Raw genomic sequence first — 13,909 nt, forward strand, 5'->3', positions numbered from 1 at the left:
GAAAGAATTAAACAGGATTACCCTCAAATTCAGGTACAATAAAACTGTTAAAGCTTGAGTAAAAGGACAAGAGTGCTGTGAAGAAGAGAGAGAGAGAGAGAGGGAGGGAGGGAGGGAGGGAGGGAGGGAGAGAGAGAGAGAGAGAGTGTGTGTGTGTGTGTGTGTGTGGGTGGGTGGGTGGGTGGGTGGTGTTGGGGGGGGTGTGTGTGTTAATTTTGTCCCAGACACCTGGGCTGAGGCAACTTCCCCAGGTTCCCTGAATAACAGATTGCTAGCACCAGAAGGACTTTAAGAAATAAATATGCTTCACCTGGCATTTTATAGCTGAGATGGAGCAAGTGATTTCTCAGGAATCACACAGCTAATGAGCTGAAGAAGTAGGAATACTGGGGCACGTCTCTGGATGTCTAGGTCTTTTCAAATCCCCATTCTTGCCTCCCTTTCCAGGAGAGCAAAAAGAATAGCTTTTAGACCTCCTGGGTTATACAATGGCAAGACAACACTTTGAGGCTTCTTTCACTTGCCAGATGAATAAACTTATGTGGATGTGTCTGAGAAGTCACTGGGGGCTATAGTTAGGGGTTATTAGCATCCCCAGACACTCGGACATAGGGAATGCAGGATGTAGACATTGGGATGCAGAAGTGGATACTGGGGATCCTACCATTTCCCCACAGTCAAGCTTTAAATGGTTAAATCAGCAATGTTCTAGTTGTCCTCAACTTTTGACCAACAGTGGGGGGAAAAAAAGAAAAATAAATAAAAACCAGGGGTCCTGAGACTTTTTTCAAGAGATTTAGAGATTTTGACTTAGGGATTTTTATACTACCAACTGTTTAAGAAATTGGATTATCTCTTTTCTTTAATATTCACTGCCCTATCTGCCTCCAACACTCCCTTCAACAACTCATGAATGAGGTGTTTTCAATGATCTTTGTGTAGGCTGAGATCTTTGTACAGGCTTGGAATTCAGAGAAAGGATTCCGGGCCTGGTGTCACTTGGTGTGGCTGCAATAAAGAGATGAAATTAGCATCAGGCTATTTTTCACTTGCTCTCTTGGTGACCTTCTTAGGGCTACCTGGGATATCTTGTCTCTGTCTGTAAACTCCTAAGGCAAGGACAGTGGGCGGCCCAGAACAGCGTCAGCAAATAGTTAATTACTATGTGCTTTTGATGATGATGATGATGAAGATAATATTAGGAACTTTGGGGATTTAGAAAATATTCAATTGGAGGACTGTCCTTGAAGATCCTCCCCAGCTAGCTTCTCCAGCACCCTGAGTTCCTTTAGAGGAGCAGAGTGAAGGTGTTTAAAGCCTGCCTTCAGGCTGAGTCTAGAGGATGCTCTTCGGTGGAAGGGGGTCGTTACATTCCTGCCTGCTGAGTTCACGCCTGAGTTTATCTTCGGCCTCTTCATGATCTCTATATTTTAAAAAAATAATTCATTAATTAATAAACTTATTACCCAGACTTTTTTATACTCGTACAAACATGTCTAGTTTCTTGTTTTAATTTGAACAAAGGTTTAAGTTGAACATGCTGCATTATGTGTTCTGCAATTTGCTTCTTCCTCCTAACAATAAATCCTGGATATCTTTCTCTGCCAAGATACCTAGATCTGCCTCATTTGGGCGAGTCTTTGTCCTCGTACCTGTGTGATTCTCCGAGCGTCATTTTTTGGCCTGCCTCTCTTTCTCGGGGTGTGAGATTGCCTGACCTCTTGCGGTACGCTGCAGTGGGAGGTCCTAGAGGAGGCCTGGGGGGTGGGCGGGGCCCGAGGCACGCATGGGATATGCAGATGAGGTAGGCGGGGCCCCCACATATACCCACGGTTAGCTGCTGGCGTGTGAGCCGGGTCTCGGCAGATTCAGTCAGAGGCAACCTACGGACCGTGCTTCACCGAGCACAGCGGAGCCTGGTACCCGGCTGTCCCGGGAGCGGGCCATGCCCCCGCGGGAGCTAAGCGAGGCCGAGTCGTCCCCGCTCCGGGCCCCGACCCCTCCGTCGCGGCGGGGCAGCGCGTCCCCAGAGCTGGGCATCAAGTGCGTGCTTGTGGGCGACGGCGCCGTGGGCAAGAGCAGCCTCATCGTCAGCTATACCTGCAATGGGTACCCCGCGCGCTACCGGCCCACAGCGCTGGACACCTTCTCCGGTAATTTCAACGGCCCCGGCGGCCGCGTGGCCGGGGGTGGGGTTGTGCACCCGGGGCTGGGGCTGGCGCTGAGGCGCCGACTGCACTGAAACCGCCGGGGAGGCTGACGGGAGCAGGCCCCGAGGTGGCGCTGGTGAGGCCTGGTGGGATCCTGGACGCTGTAACTCAGACTTTCCCCTGCTCCTCCTCTGCAGTGCAAGTCCTGGTTGACGGAGCCCCGGTGCGCATTGAGCTCTGGGACACAGCGGGACAGGTGAGAGGAGTCGGGAGCGGCCTCTGCTGGTCTGGGGTGAGGTGGGCTGGAGGCTGGGAGGACCCCAGATCCATCAGGAATGGAGAAGGCCTTGGGCCCTTAGTTACGAGGCTCAGTCTCCAACCTCAGGTGACAAGCGGATTCCCGCGTCCAGGGGCAGGGAATAAGCCTACTAATGGCCTGGCCTTTCCATCCCAGGAAGACTTTGATCGCCTTCGCTCCCTCTGCTACCCGGATACGGATGTCTTCCTGGTCTGCTTCAGCGTGGTGCAGCCCAGCTCCTTCCAAAACATCACAGAGAAATGGCTGCCAGAGATCCGCACTCACAACCCCCAGGCGCCCGTGCTGCTGGTGGGCACGCAGGCCGACCTGAGGGACGATGTCAATGTACTGATTCAGCTGGACCAGGGAGGCCGGAAAGGCCCCGTGCCTCAACCCCAGGCTCAGGGTCTGGCCGAGAAGATCCGGGCCTGCTGCTACCTGGAATGCTCTGCCTTGACGCAGAAGAACTTGAAGGAGGTGTTTGACTTGGCCATTCTCAGTGCCATTGAGCACAAAGCCCGGCTGGAGAAGAAACTGAACGCCAAAGGTGTGCGCACCCTCTCCCGCTGCCGCTGGAAGAAGTTCTTCTGCTTTGTTTGAAGAGCTGTGGCAGCAAAATGATCAGTAGGCCAATGGCCACAGACTTCTAGAACCTGGAGCACGGAGCCTTTGAGGGACCTGCTGGCAGGGCCACGTCACCCCCGTGGGACTCAGTTCCCATCTGAACACTGTGGCAACACAGCCTCCAACTGCCCACTCTTATGTGCCAGGGTGAGCCTAGGGCCTGGAGGAGGGAAGGCTCTGACTTGGATTTCTGTGGATTTCTCTGACTTGGATTTCTCAAGTACAAAGAAATCCCAGTACTTTGATTTTCATGGGATGATCCTAACAGTGTCAGCTCCCTCCAAGCAGTTTGGGATCCAATACCCAGTCTCTTCTCATGGGCCCTCAGGTCAATCTGGCTGAATTAGGACCACTCCTGGTGGTCCCCACCTGCTCCTTGGCACAGGGATGAGGAAGAGCCTGGGGAACAGCTGGGCATCTAGGAGGGCTGGAAGGCATCCGGCCCTGAACTGGAGAGAAGTTTAGGATGGATTGGGTAAGACGGAGGTCAGTGAGAGATTGAGAGGGGTCCGAAAGTAAAGGCTTGGAGCCTTGGGACTGGAGGCAGGCTGGGGAGGAGGAGGCAGACGAGAGGGCTAGGCTTGGAAGGAAGAAGAGAAAGAAGGAGAGCAGAGAAGTGGGGCAGCTGAGGAGCAAGGCTGCCACCTGGGCTGTCCTCAACCCCCAAGGCCAGGGAGGGTAGGGCTGGTCCCTGGGAAGAGCTGGGTCTCAGTGCTCCCTAGGCACTGCCCAAACTGGCTAGGCCAGGAGTGGGGCAGGAAGTGAGAGACAAGGCCCAGCAAGAGGAGGGGGAGGAGCTGCAAATTGGAGCCTGAAGAAAGAAGGGGCTTTCTCCAAGGTCACAACCTAGAAGATAAGGCAGTGCAGAGTCTGCAAATAAAGCCTTAAGTTTCTGAAGCTGCTGTCTGTGTCATTTCCTGCAGGAGTCAGCACACTGGTCCCTCAAGGCCCAACAGTTTGGATGGAGGCAGGTTGAGTACCAAAGGAATGAGGCTAGATCGAAAGGTGCGGGCTGGACTAGATGGGACAGTGTGATGGGAACTGGACTGGGGGGGTGGGTTGGGGGCTCCCCGCTTGGGGCTTAGCTGGTTCCCAGGAAAGCTAGCGTGGGAAGCAGCCTGGAAACGGGTTTCCCCAGGTGTCAGCGCCAGAGCTGCTTTCCCATGACCTCACCAGGCGGGTGGTGCCCCTCCCCTCTCCTCCTTCCTTCTAGAGCACAGTGTTCAGCGCTGGGCTCTGGGGCAATCCTGAGCCTTCTAACCTTCCTGCTCTGATCCTTCCAACAGTCCACAGGGCCCAGGGTCTCAGGTTGGAGTGGCCCTCTGGTTCAGACCCTGAGCATGAAAGGACCCCCATATACAGCTTAAACCTCAACCACTGGCCAAACTTCTTGGACTTGAGTTGGTTGGACCCAGTCTTCAGCCTTAGCACTCAAAGTCCACATAAGGACCCAGTGAAGGTCAGGATGCCAGTTGTCAACAACTTAAATAGAAGATTGGTCCCAGAAATCCTTTGAGAGTGAGCATTCATTGGTTGAGGACTTGGAGAGGAGCAGGGATCCAGAGAACATTCCCTGGAACTGGAGCTGGAAGGAACTTTAATGGGCACATTTGTGGGGGGCGGGGCACCACTTTATTTTACCCATCAGGAAAGAGGCTCAGAGAAAAACGGTAATATCGCAAGTGAGATATTGTTACTAAGTGGCTACAAGAGCACTTTGCAAACTCCAGAGTAGGTACATGGGTAAGTGTTATTCGTGTGGAGAGGTATTTCCTGGGACACCTGGAACACCTGCTAGGCAACTAATGGGCCAGGTGAGCACTCTGTCCCTGCGCAGCTCCCTCTGCAGGAAGTTGTGTATGTGAGAAACAGCATATGGTTGAGGGACAGAAACCCTAGCCAAGTGAAACCTCAAATAATCCCCAAGTTTAGTTTTACCCAAGACTGTCCAACTTCTGTCCCACCTGGGCCCACCCCCCAGAACTCCAGCCACCTGTCTCCTTTTGTCCCCTTGCCCCCTCTGGTGGAGGTGCTGAGCTGCACCATTGCAGACAGGTCTTGATGGGGGTCTCACACCCCTGCTCCGTGGCCTGCCGTTACCTCAACCCAGCCTGACACACTCCCTTCCTGGTTCAAGTTCAGGCTCTAGCATCAACCATGACCTTAGGCATTTTTTTTTCCTTCTCTGTGCCTCAGTTTCCTCATTTGCAAAATGAAACACTCAAGGCTCTGGATTAGAGGTTTTCAAACTGCTCCAAGGGGACTTAGAGGTGCCATGGGTCAGGGGAGGAAGCCTCATTAGGTGATCTTTGGGCCGCCCCACCTCCAACTACTTCCCTAATTCTCTAATGGTACCAGCACATCCATGTCATTATGTCTCCTCTCCTGCTGGGTCACTGAGCCTTATCAGCCTCGCTCCTACATCTCTGCCACTGCCACTTCCCACTCCAGTCCCCCTAGCGCTGCTTCCTTATCCTCTGGCACCTCCCTGACTCAAGACTGTTAGTACCTCTCATTGCCTGCAGTGAACTCCCAGCTTCTCATTTAAGCACTCAGGACCTCAAATCTGACACCAACCCGGACAAGGCCAGCTTGTCCCAGTGATCCCCACTCCCTGATCCCCAATAATTTTTTACTTCTGACTCCAAGTCTTTGCTTTTGCCAAATCCTCTAGAAAGTGCCCCCACCTCCCCCCACCCCCGCAATCCCCCAGATGCGCTGTTTCTCCTTTAACCATCTTCCAATCAATACTCCCCTTCTCCAGGACCTGTATTACTGTCCGCACTGCTCTCTTGGCACCTTGAAGGGACACCGAATTTGGTCACTTGCTCAGGCTACATCTCTCCAGCTAAACAGAGAAAAAGTCCTACTCATGCCCATGTGCTCCCATAGGGTCTTGAGCTCAGGCAATGTTTGCTGCTGGCCATTAAGTGCCTAAGATAAAAAAGCCAAGCAGTGTGCCCTGTAGGGGATCCTGAGGATAAAGTCCATCTCCAGGTTTGTGTCACTGAGGCCTGAAGACAGCCCTAAAGAGCAATGGCTTGCTGGAAAGGCCCTCTGAGGCACGGGGGCCCAAGCCCGTGCAGAGCAAAAGGGATTTACCTCTGGTTCCAAAACCATTGTCTCATTCTGCTTCTGTTTCTCTCTATAATGTGTCCTCTCTCTACTTTTCTGGGACTGTTTTTACCTCTTTATCTCTCTTTCATTTGCCTCTTTTGCCCTGCTTTCTCTGCTCTTGAATCTAAATTTAAAGGAACATTGATTATGGTAAATGGATAAGTGTATGTTTCTTACATATTCAGTCTTACATTAGTGCTTATTAATGTAAATTATTTTTAATATCTCTGTAACCAACTCTTAGCTGATTTTTTAAAATGTCTGTTTTCTTTTTCCATAATAAATGCTTATAGAAAAATTGGAAAATCTGAAGAACTAGAAGATTGAAAATGTACTAATAGTCTTTTTTTAAATTTTATTTACTTATTTTTGGCTGCATTGGGTCTTCGTTGCTGCACGCGGGCGCAAGCTACTCTTCGTTGCAGTGCGCGGGCTTCTCATTGTGGTGGCTTCTTTTGTTGCGGAGCACGGGCTCTAGAGCGCAGTCTCGGTAGTTGTGGTGCACAGGCTTAGTTGCTCCGCAGCATGTGGGATCTTCCTGGACCAGGGCTTGAACCTGTGTCCCCTGCATTAGCAGGTGGATTATTAACCACTGCGCCACCAGGGAAGCCCAGTAATAATATTTTGATGTACTTCCTTTCAGTCTTCTCTTCTATGCATATTTTTGAAATATTTCTTGTGATTATGCTGTATATACAATTCTGTATTTGGGTTTTTTTTTTTAAACTTTAACCGTTTTTTCATGTCATTATTAACTCTGACCAGAATCTATAACCATATATGTATGTTTGTTTCCTATTTCACCCTGACCATAATTTCTTCACTTAGATCCCCAATTGGGGGCATTTAGGTTGTTTTCCTTTAAATAGTTTTTTTCTTTTATAAATGAGACTATATCCACAGTTGATTATTTTTTCCACCATGAGTTGGTGACCATCTACAGAAAAAAATGTCCTTCATCTTTGGCCTGGAGACAGGGCCCCCATATAATCCCAAGTGGCACTTATGAGGGAACTTGAGTTTCTGTGTCTGTGTGACTCGTGGGGGGCTCTTTCTGTTGGTGCATGACTAGCAGATTGTGGGTGTTCAGTAAATACTAACTGATGACAAGGTGTGTATATATGACATATTGGTTTTCATGTACATTCCTCTGTGTCCCTGTTTTTGCTCTTGTGTATTTCAAGTGGGTTTTACCTTTGTGCAAACCTCTAGATCATTCCATATATGTGCAAGTCTGTGTATCCATGTCTGTAAATGTGGGTGTCTAGGTGAGATGTGTATAGCTCTGAACGTGTATGTCTGTGTAGCCACACAATGTCTGCCCTTAGGAGTGTGTATTATACACAACACTATGTGTGTGTCCGGGTGTGTGAGTTGGTCTCTGTGCCTGTGGGTGCACATCTGGGTTGGACCTCGTTTCTTGGGGGCTGTATGTCTATGTGTCTGTGTGTGCCCAGATTCAGTTCTGTGTGGGTCTGTGTGAGGGGTCTCTCTCCACGTGCATCTTTGTTCTGGGCATGCGTGCTAGGCCGGTGTGTAAGTGTGTGCACACCTGAGGGAGCTGGGCCTGGCTTGCTTTCCCCCTGGGAGCAGAGTGGTGCCCAGGGCAGAGGTGACACACCCTCTGAGCTCTTCATTTTCCTGGGAACCAGCCTGGGAGAGTGAGTGAGACCGAGAGTAATCTGCGTCAGGAGCACCGGCCCCTTTTGTAACCAGCCCAGGCCCCAGGCGGGAACCAGGCTCTCACAGGTCAGACCTGCCCACTGTGCCTGACTGCCGGGAAACCCAGCTCCCAGCAGGGCTGCACTGTCAGCGCCCTCCTTGGGCCTGGGCCAAATCCTCCGGGGAGCGGAACTCAGCCGGCCGAGGAGCCACATTAGTCACGCTATGGCAACAGTAGGGAGTGACTTCCCAGGCCTGGGCAGTGCTGGCTGTCCCAGGAAACCACCGCTTTCTGTCCCTGTACGTGGCAATGCTTAGGCAGCCTGGTCTCCTCCATTATCGCCTTCCATTCTTACAACGGAACTTCAAGATGGGCCAGACAGCTCTTATTAGCTCCAAGTTTCAGATGAGGAGCCTGAAGCACAGAGCCACACGACCAAGGTGAAGCAGACGGGGCTTGCACCTGGGTCCTGACCCTGGGTCCAGGCTTCTTTCTGCTGTGTCACCTGGGGGGTTCTGCCCCCTAGAAATGGATCTCTCAGAGGGCAGGGCTGGGAGGCATAGTTTACGGGACAGATTAGGTTTTCCTAGGCTTGGGAGCAGGGCAGAGGGAGACAGGGCTGGAAGTGAGGAGAGATGTTAGCATTGAACCAGGCCTGCCCTCCTAGTGGAATGTTCTCAAGGCTTCCTCCACTGAACAGATTTGTTCCCTAATTGGGATGACAATGGAATTCATTGTCAGACTCAGGATGGTTTTAAGATTGTATGCGAACTCTATTAATAACCTGGGTTTATGGTCACCCCACACATAACCCCTCTGGAAGGCAGAGCCAGTCACTGGCCTCCTTGACTGGCCAGCTCTGTGGCTTCCTTGACCCCTGCCTGCACCAATCTGCTTCTGTCCCCAGGTGTCCAGATGACTCCCTGGCCCCTTGGCAGTGAGGGGCAGCAGGGGAGCCTTGGGCGCTGTGCTGCATAGGGATTCCCTGAGGCCCCTTGAATCTGGCAGAAAAGCAAGTAGCCTGACCCAAGATTAGTTTCCCCCTCAGATCTGTATTCTCTGTGACCATGTTCCGCTGCCTCTGCCCATCTTCCATTCCCCACCCCCAGGACCCCGCACCAGTCGGGGAGCGAGCAGAGCCTGTCCTCAGAGGTATCCCTCCTGGGATGGCGAGATCACTGTCCTGGTGAGACAGGGGACCCTCGATTCCTGAGGCTGTGTGCATTTTTCTCCCTACGGCACCATTCCACCCCTGCCCAACAGGCCGTTTGCTCTGCTGACCACCCCACCTCCCATGGGTTCTCCTTTTTTAAAAAAATATTTATTTATTTATTGGGCTGCCCCGGGTCTTAGTTGCAGCACATGGGATCTTTGTTGCCAGATGCAGGATCTTTTAGCTGCGGCACGCAGGGTCTTAGTCTTGGCATGCGGGATCTAGTCCTCTGACCAGGGATGGGACCCAGGCCCCCTGCATTGGGAGCACGGAGTCTTAACCACTGGACCATCCCTCCCACAGGTTCTCCTATTCCAGTCCTATCCCTGACTCGCAGGGCGACTTTGGGCAAATTACTGCCTTCTTCCTTGTCTGAGTTTCTCCCGGTTCTGAAGTAGGGCTAGTACTCTCTGCCCCTCCCTGGCTCCCAGGGGGCCAGCAGGGATAAGCAAGATAATAGTGGGGAACTGATTTGGAGGAAACTATCAAGAGCCAAGTGAGAGGTATCAGCGCTGACCTGTGTTTACCTGGGTGTGGACCTCGGGATCCCAGCCTCCTGAGGTTTGGGAACAGCCCTGACAGCTTCTTGGCCTGGCTCCTGGCTCCTTTGTCCCACTTCCAGACAAAAGGCAGAAACTGAACCCAAGAGTCTGGTTGTTTGGAGAAGATGAGACGTCAGAGCAAAAAGTTTGGGGCTCAGGCCTCCCAATGCACTCTGTCCCCAACCGCTGGCTGTGTGACTGTGGGCAAGTCATTGCCCCTCTCTGGGCCTCAACAGCTTGGCTCTGACAGCCTCCCCGAGCTGTGCATTCAGGGGATCCTAGAGCCTGTAACCTGTAACCATAGTTTTGGGATAGAAAGGATCTCGCCTTCTAGTCCAAGTCCTTTGCTTTTCATAGACCACTATGGGGTTTCTGGAGGCCTGGTTAACCTGAGATCATAAAGTGGTTGCAAAGAGGATCAAGCAAGAGAGGGTACGTGGGTCAGAAAAAATCCACTGGGAAGGCAACCCCAAGTGAGCTGGTGGGGCAGCAATGTACTCCTTTGTACTCCATCAGTGTTCCATTGTCACTGTACCTTCAGCCTCTCCCTCCAGGCCTGAAATGCAGCACGGGCCTCTCCTTACCCACAGCTCTCCTTCCCTTCCCCACTTCTGCAACAGTCTCCAACCCGACTCTGCCCCCTGCCCCGCTAGGTTCCTACCTGGCTCCTCAACCGTTCATGATGGTCAGCTGGCTCCTCATTCCCAGCATCCTCCTTTCCTGACCCTGGCAGGCTTTGAAACCCCTCGCCTTTGAGCCTCTCTCTTCCTGGGTCTCCCACCGCCCCTCCGACTAATCCTCTTTTGCTTCCTCTTCCTCCAAGAAGAGCCTCTGTCCTCACTTTCTGCTCTCCTCTCTGGGTCCGCTCTCTCCCTCTTCCAGTAATCTCCCCACTCCTCCGTTTCACCCTCACATGGCTCGTTCCCTTCACCAGGCCCACATGCTCACCTCCAGAGTGTCGGGGGCCTCACCAGGATGCACCCACAGCTGGGACACAGAGCTAAGTGTGTGGCCCAAAGACTACAAGACACGTGTGTTTTTGCCCTGTTCCTAGCCCTATTTTATGTTCCTTCTTTTTTTTTTAAATCTTTGTCCTACTTTATACTCAGGTTATCTCATAGTTTATAGATGCTTTTAAACTGCCTTTAAATCCCTCCCCAGTAAGGCTAGGCAAAAGCAAACAAAAACTAAGTAACCTGCAATAAAATCAATAAAACTAGCCTCCATCTGGTACCTGATGATCCCTCACCTTCTGCCTGGTTCTCCTGAAGCCACCCCCCTCCCGTCAGCCCTGTTTCTATTGGTGGCACTGCCAGGCTCCCAGGACAGAAAACCTGAAGGCCCCACTGACTCAGCTTCTCCCTCTGCATGAGCCAGTCAGTCACCAGGTCTCAGAGCTTCTCCCTTCCCCTGAGCTTAGGATGCTATCTCTCCTTTTCCAGCTCCATGGTCTCTATCCCACCTGGGAGCCTCCTCATCCGATGATCTGTTTCTTTCTGAAATAGATCTCAATACCTCTTCAAAAAACACCTTTTTCATATTACAAAAGCAATAAATATTTATTGTAGAAAATTTTTAAAATGCAGATCAACAAAAAGAAGACAGTAAAAACCACCTGTAATTTTTTATTTTTTTTGCGGTACGCGGGCCTCTCACTGTTGTGCCCTCTCCCATTGCAGAGCACAGGCTCCAGACGGGCAGGCTCAGCGGCCATGGCTCACGGGCCCAGCCGCTCCGTGGCATGTGGGATCCTCCCGGACCGGGGCACGAACCCATATCCCCTGCATGGGCAGGCGGACTCTCAGCCACTTGCGCCACCAGAGAAGCCCAACCACCTGTAATTTTATCAACGACAAGAGAACACTGTGGACATTTGGGTAAATATCTTTCTCCAGTTTTGTGTAAAAAAAGTGGTTGTTTTTTAGCTTTGTGACAGGGGGCTTCTCAGTTTCCTTCCCAGTCTATTTTCTTGTTCTTCTTTGTTCTGGGCTCAGCTGATGGAACCCCAGGAGCTACTGCAGGTGGGGAAGGAGAGCCTGCGGGGGAGTCTGGGCCACTCCCAGGGCTGAAGCAGGCTTCCGGGTTTGGGGTTTCTAGGTGGTGCCATTGACCACAACCCTTGGAGTGGGGTGTGGGGGGAGCTGAGCAGTGCCTTCCCAGGCTTCAGTCTAGCTGCGGTGGCTGGCGGGGAAGGAAGCGGTCTTGTGCTATAGGGCAAACCACTCCTCATTCAGGGCTTTTTGTTTAAGTGGGCAGGGGTGGGTTTGGGAGAAACAACCCAGTTTTTGTCCGTGTTTGTTTGAACTGTTGGGACCAATAGGTTTTGAATAAAACTGCCTGGAGGGCCCAGGCAAGCACCTAACCTTGGGAGTGGCAGGGTGGATGGGGAGAGTTAGAGCCTGAGGCGCTCAAGAGGACCTAAGACCTAAATTGCTGCAGGAATGTGGGCCCCCATTGCCAGTCTCCCAAATTTTCACAAGAAGCTAGAGATACGGGATTTAAAAAAAATAAACTTTCCTGACTCTTTAACTGTTAGTAACTAATTAAAGAAATTAAACTACTGTTTGGGTCACAGCCCAACTGGCTGCCAGCATGCAACCTTGCCAACTAGCCTTTACTGCACATCTACTGTGTACTTCACACAGGTTACTCTCCCTGATTTACTTGGTATGGAATCCTCTTCCTTCCCCTCTCCCTGTGTTGTGACCTCTATACTCCTTAAAGCCGAGTTTGGATTACCCCTTCCCCTGTCCCTCTGTTCAAATCCCCAAGTGCCCACCAATGTGACCTCTACCCACCAGCCTCCCAGCTTTTCCTCTCAAGGCCTGAGACAAACTGAGCAGCTTGCTGGACCCCAGTCACAACAAGACCCATGATCTCCCCTGCCCAGCTTTTGCTCACTATGATTTTGCTATGCCTGGAACACCCACACCCACCTGCTCATCTCATTTTATACCTCCTTCATGAAGCTCTTTCTTAATCTCCACGGCTTGATCAGCCTCTGTTTTATTCAACAGCCATTTGTGGGATACCTTGTATGCACAAGCAGATCCTAGCACGGTTGATACTGAGATAAATAAGACCCAGTCCCCATTCCTGCCCCCGAGGAGCCTTGTCCCTATGAGGGTAGACTTATGCTAACATGGGCCATATGTATGCAGCAGAGCTGTGAGAGAATGGAGAGGGCAGCTGTAGAAACAGCGAAGGTCACGAGGTAAGTAGGAGCCTTCCAGGGGGTACAGAGGCATTTGAGGTGGAGGCAACTGCCTGTGCAAAGAAAGGAGGCATGACAGTTCTATTTATTTAGGTTGTGCCGGGTCTTTTTTTTTTTTTAATATTTATTTATTTGGCTACATCGGGTCTTAGTTGCAGCACGCTGGGTCTTCGTTGCCACGCATGGGCTTCTTTCTAGTTGTGGTGCGCAGGCTCTAGAGCACTCGGGCTCAGTAGTTGCAGCACGTGGGCTCTGGAGTTGTGGCGTGCGGGGCTCTCTAGTTGTGACATGGAGGCTCCAGAGCACGCAGGCTCAGTAGTGTGGCAGGCGGGCTCTCTAGGTGTGGCATGCAGGCTCTAGAGCATGCAGGCTTAGTTGCCCCACGCATGTGGGATCTTATTTCCCCGACCAGGGATCGAACCCGGGCCCCCTGCATTGGCAGCGCGGAGTCTCACCCACTGGACCACCAGGGAAGTCCTGGGAGGCATCAAAGTTCTGAGAAAGGGAGTCATTTGGCTGGGGATGGAGCAGAGAACAGCTGGGGACATCTCAGTAGTTTGGGGACCATATTGTTTTGTTACAGTATTTGCATTCCTTCCGCCTGCACTCCAGAGTGTAAGCTGCAGAAGAACAGGCACTGCGTCTCAGCTTTTATTGCTCCACACCTGACACCTGCCTGGGACTGTGTACTCTGGACCCAACCCTTGCAGCAAAGACAGCGCCCGGCAGTGGTGAGCGCGCCTCCTAGCGGCTCCTCCGCGCTCCCACCTCCTGTCACCCAGCTGACTCAGCCCTGCCCTCCTCCCTCCCAGCAGCTCTTTCTAGGGAAGGCGCTTTGTCTGCCATCATCTCACTACATCTCCACCTCTCCCTAAGAGGAGGATGCTCCCTTTGGTCCAACACTTATTAAGCTTTTATTATGTGTTGATTACTCTTCTAGGCATTGGGATACAGAATTGACCTCAGCCCGGAAGTGCTCATAGAGAACCAAGGGATAATGAAGGTTGTTCCCAGTGCTGGGGAGACCAGAAGAGGAATAGAGCCCATTTCGAGCTTTGAAGGATGGATGAGTGGCTGGCAAGGTAGGA

General features: G+C 51.8%; 1 protein-coding gene across 8 annotated transcripts in view; it reads left to right on the forward strand.

Annotated features, from left to right (window-relative positions):
• The first annotated feature begins 214 nt into the window (after positions 1 to 214).
• Positions 215 to 13,909, forward strand: part of RHOV (ras homolog family member V) — a 40,649-nt gene continuing 26,954 nt past the window's right edge. For 6 of the 8 annotated variants that reach the window (XR_011377246.1, XR_009563026.1, XR_009563030.1 and 3 more), the window contains exons 1-6: positions 215 to 2,153; positions 2,348 to 2,406; positions 2,605 to 3,219; positions 11,287 to 11,484; positions 13,405 to 13,552; positions 13,762 to 13,903. Coding sequence is in view for 1 of the 8 variants with exons in the window: in XM_030843064.3 (XP_030698924.1) it covers positions 1,946 to 2,153; positions 2,348 to 2,406; positions 2,605 to 3,048 (711 nt within the window). In the remaining 7 variants the exon portion in view is untranslated. The other 2 variants (XR_009563031.2, XM_030843064.3) reach the window with 2 other exon arrangements.

Source organism: Globicephala melas, chromosome 2 (genome assembly GCF_963455315.2).
Source record: "Globicephala melas chromosome 2, mGloMel1.2, whole genome shotgun sequence".
NCBI classification, from domain to species: domain Eukaryota; kingdom Metazoa; phylum Chordata; class Mammalia; order Artiodactyla; family Delphinidae; genus Globicephala; species Globicephala melas.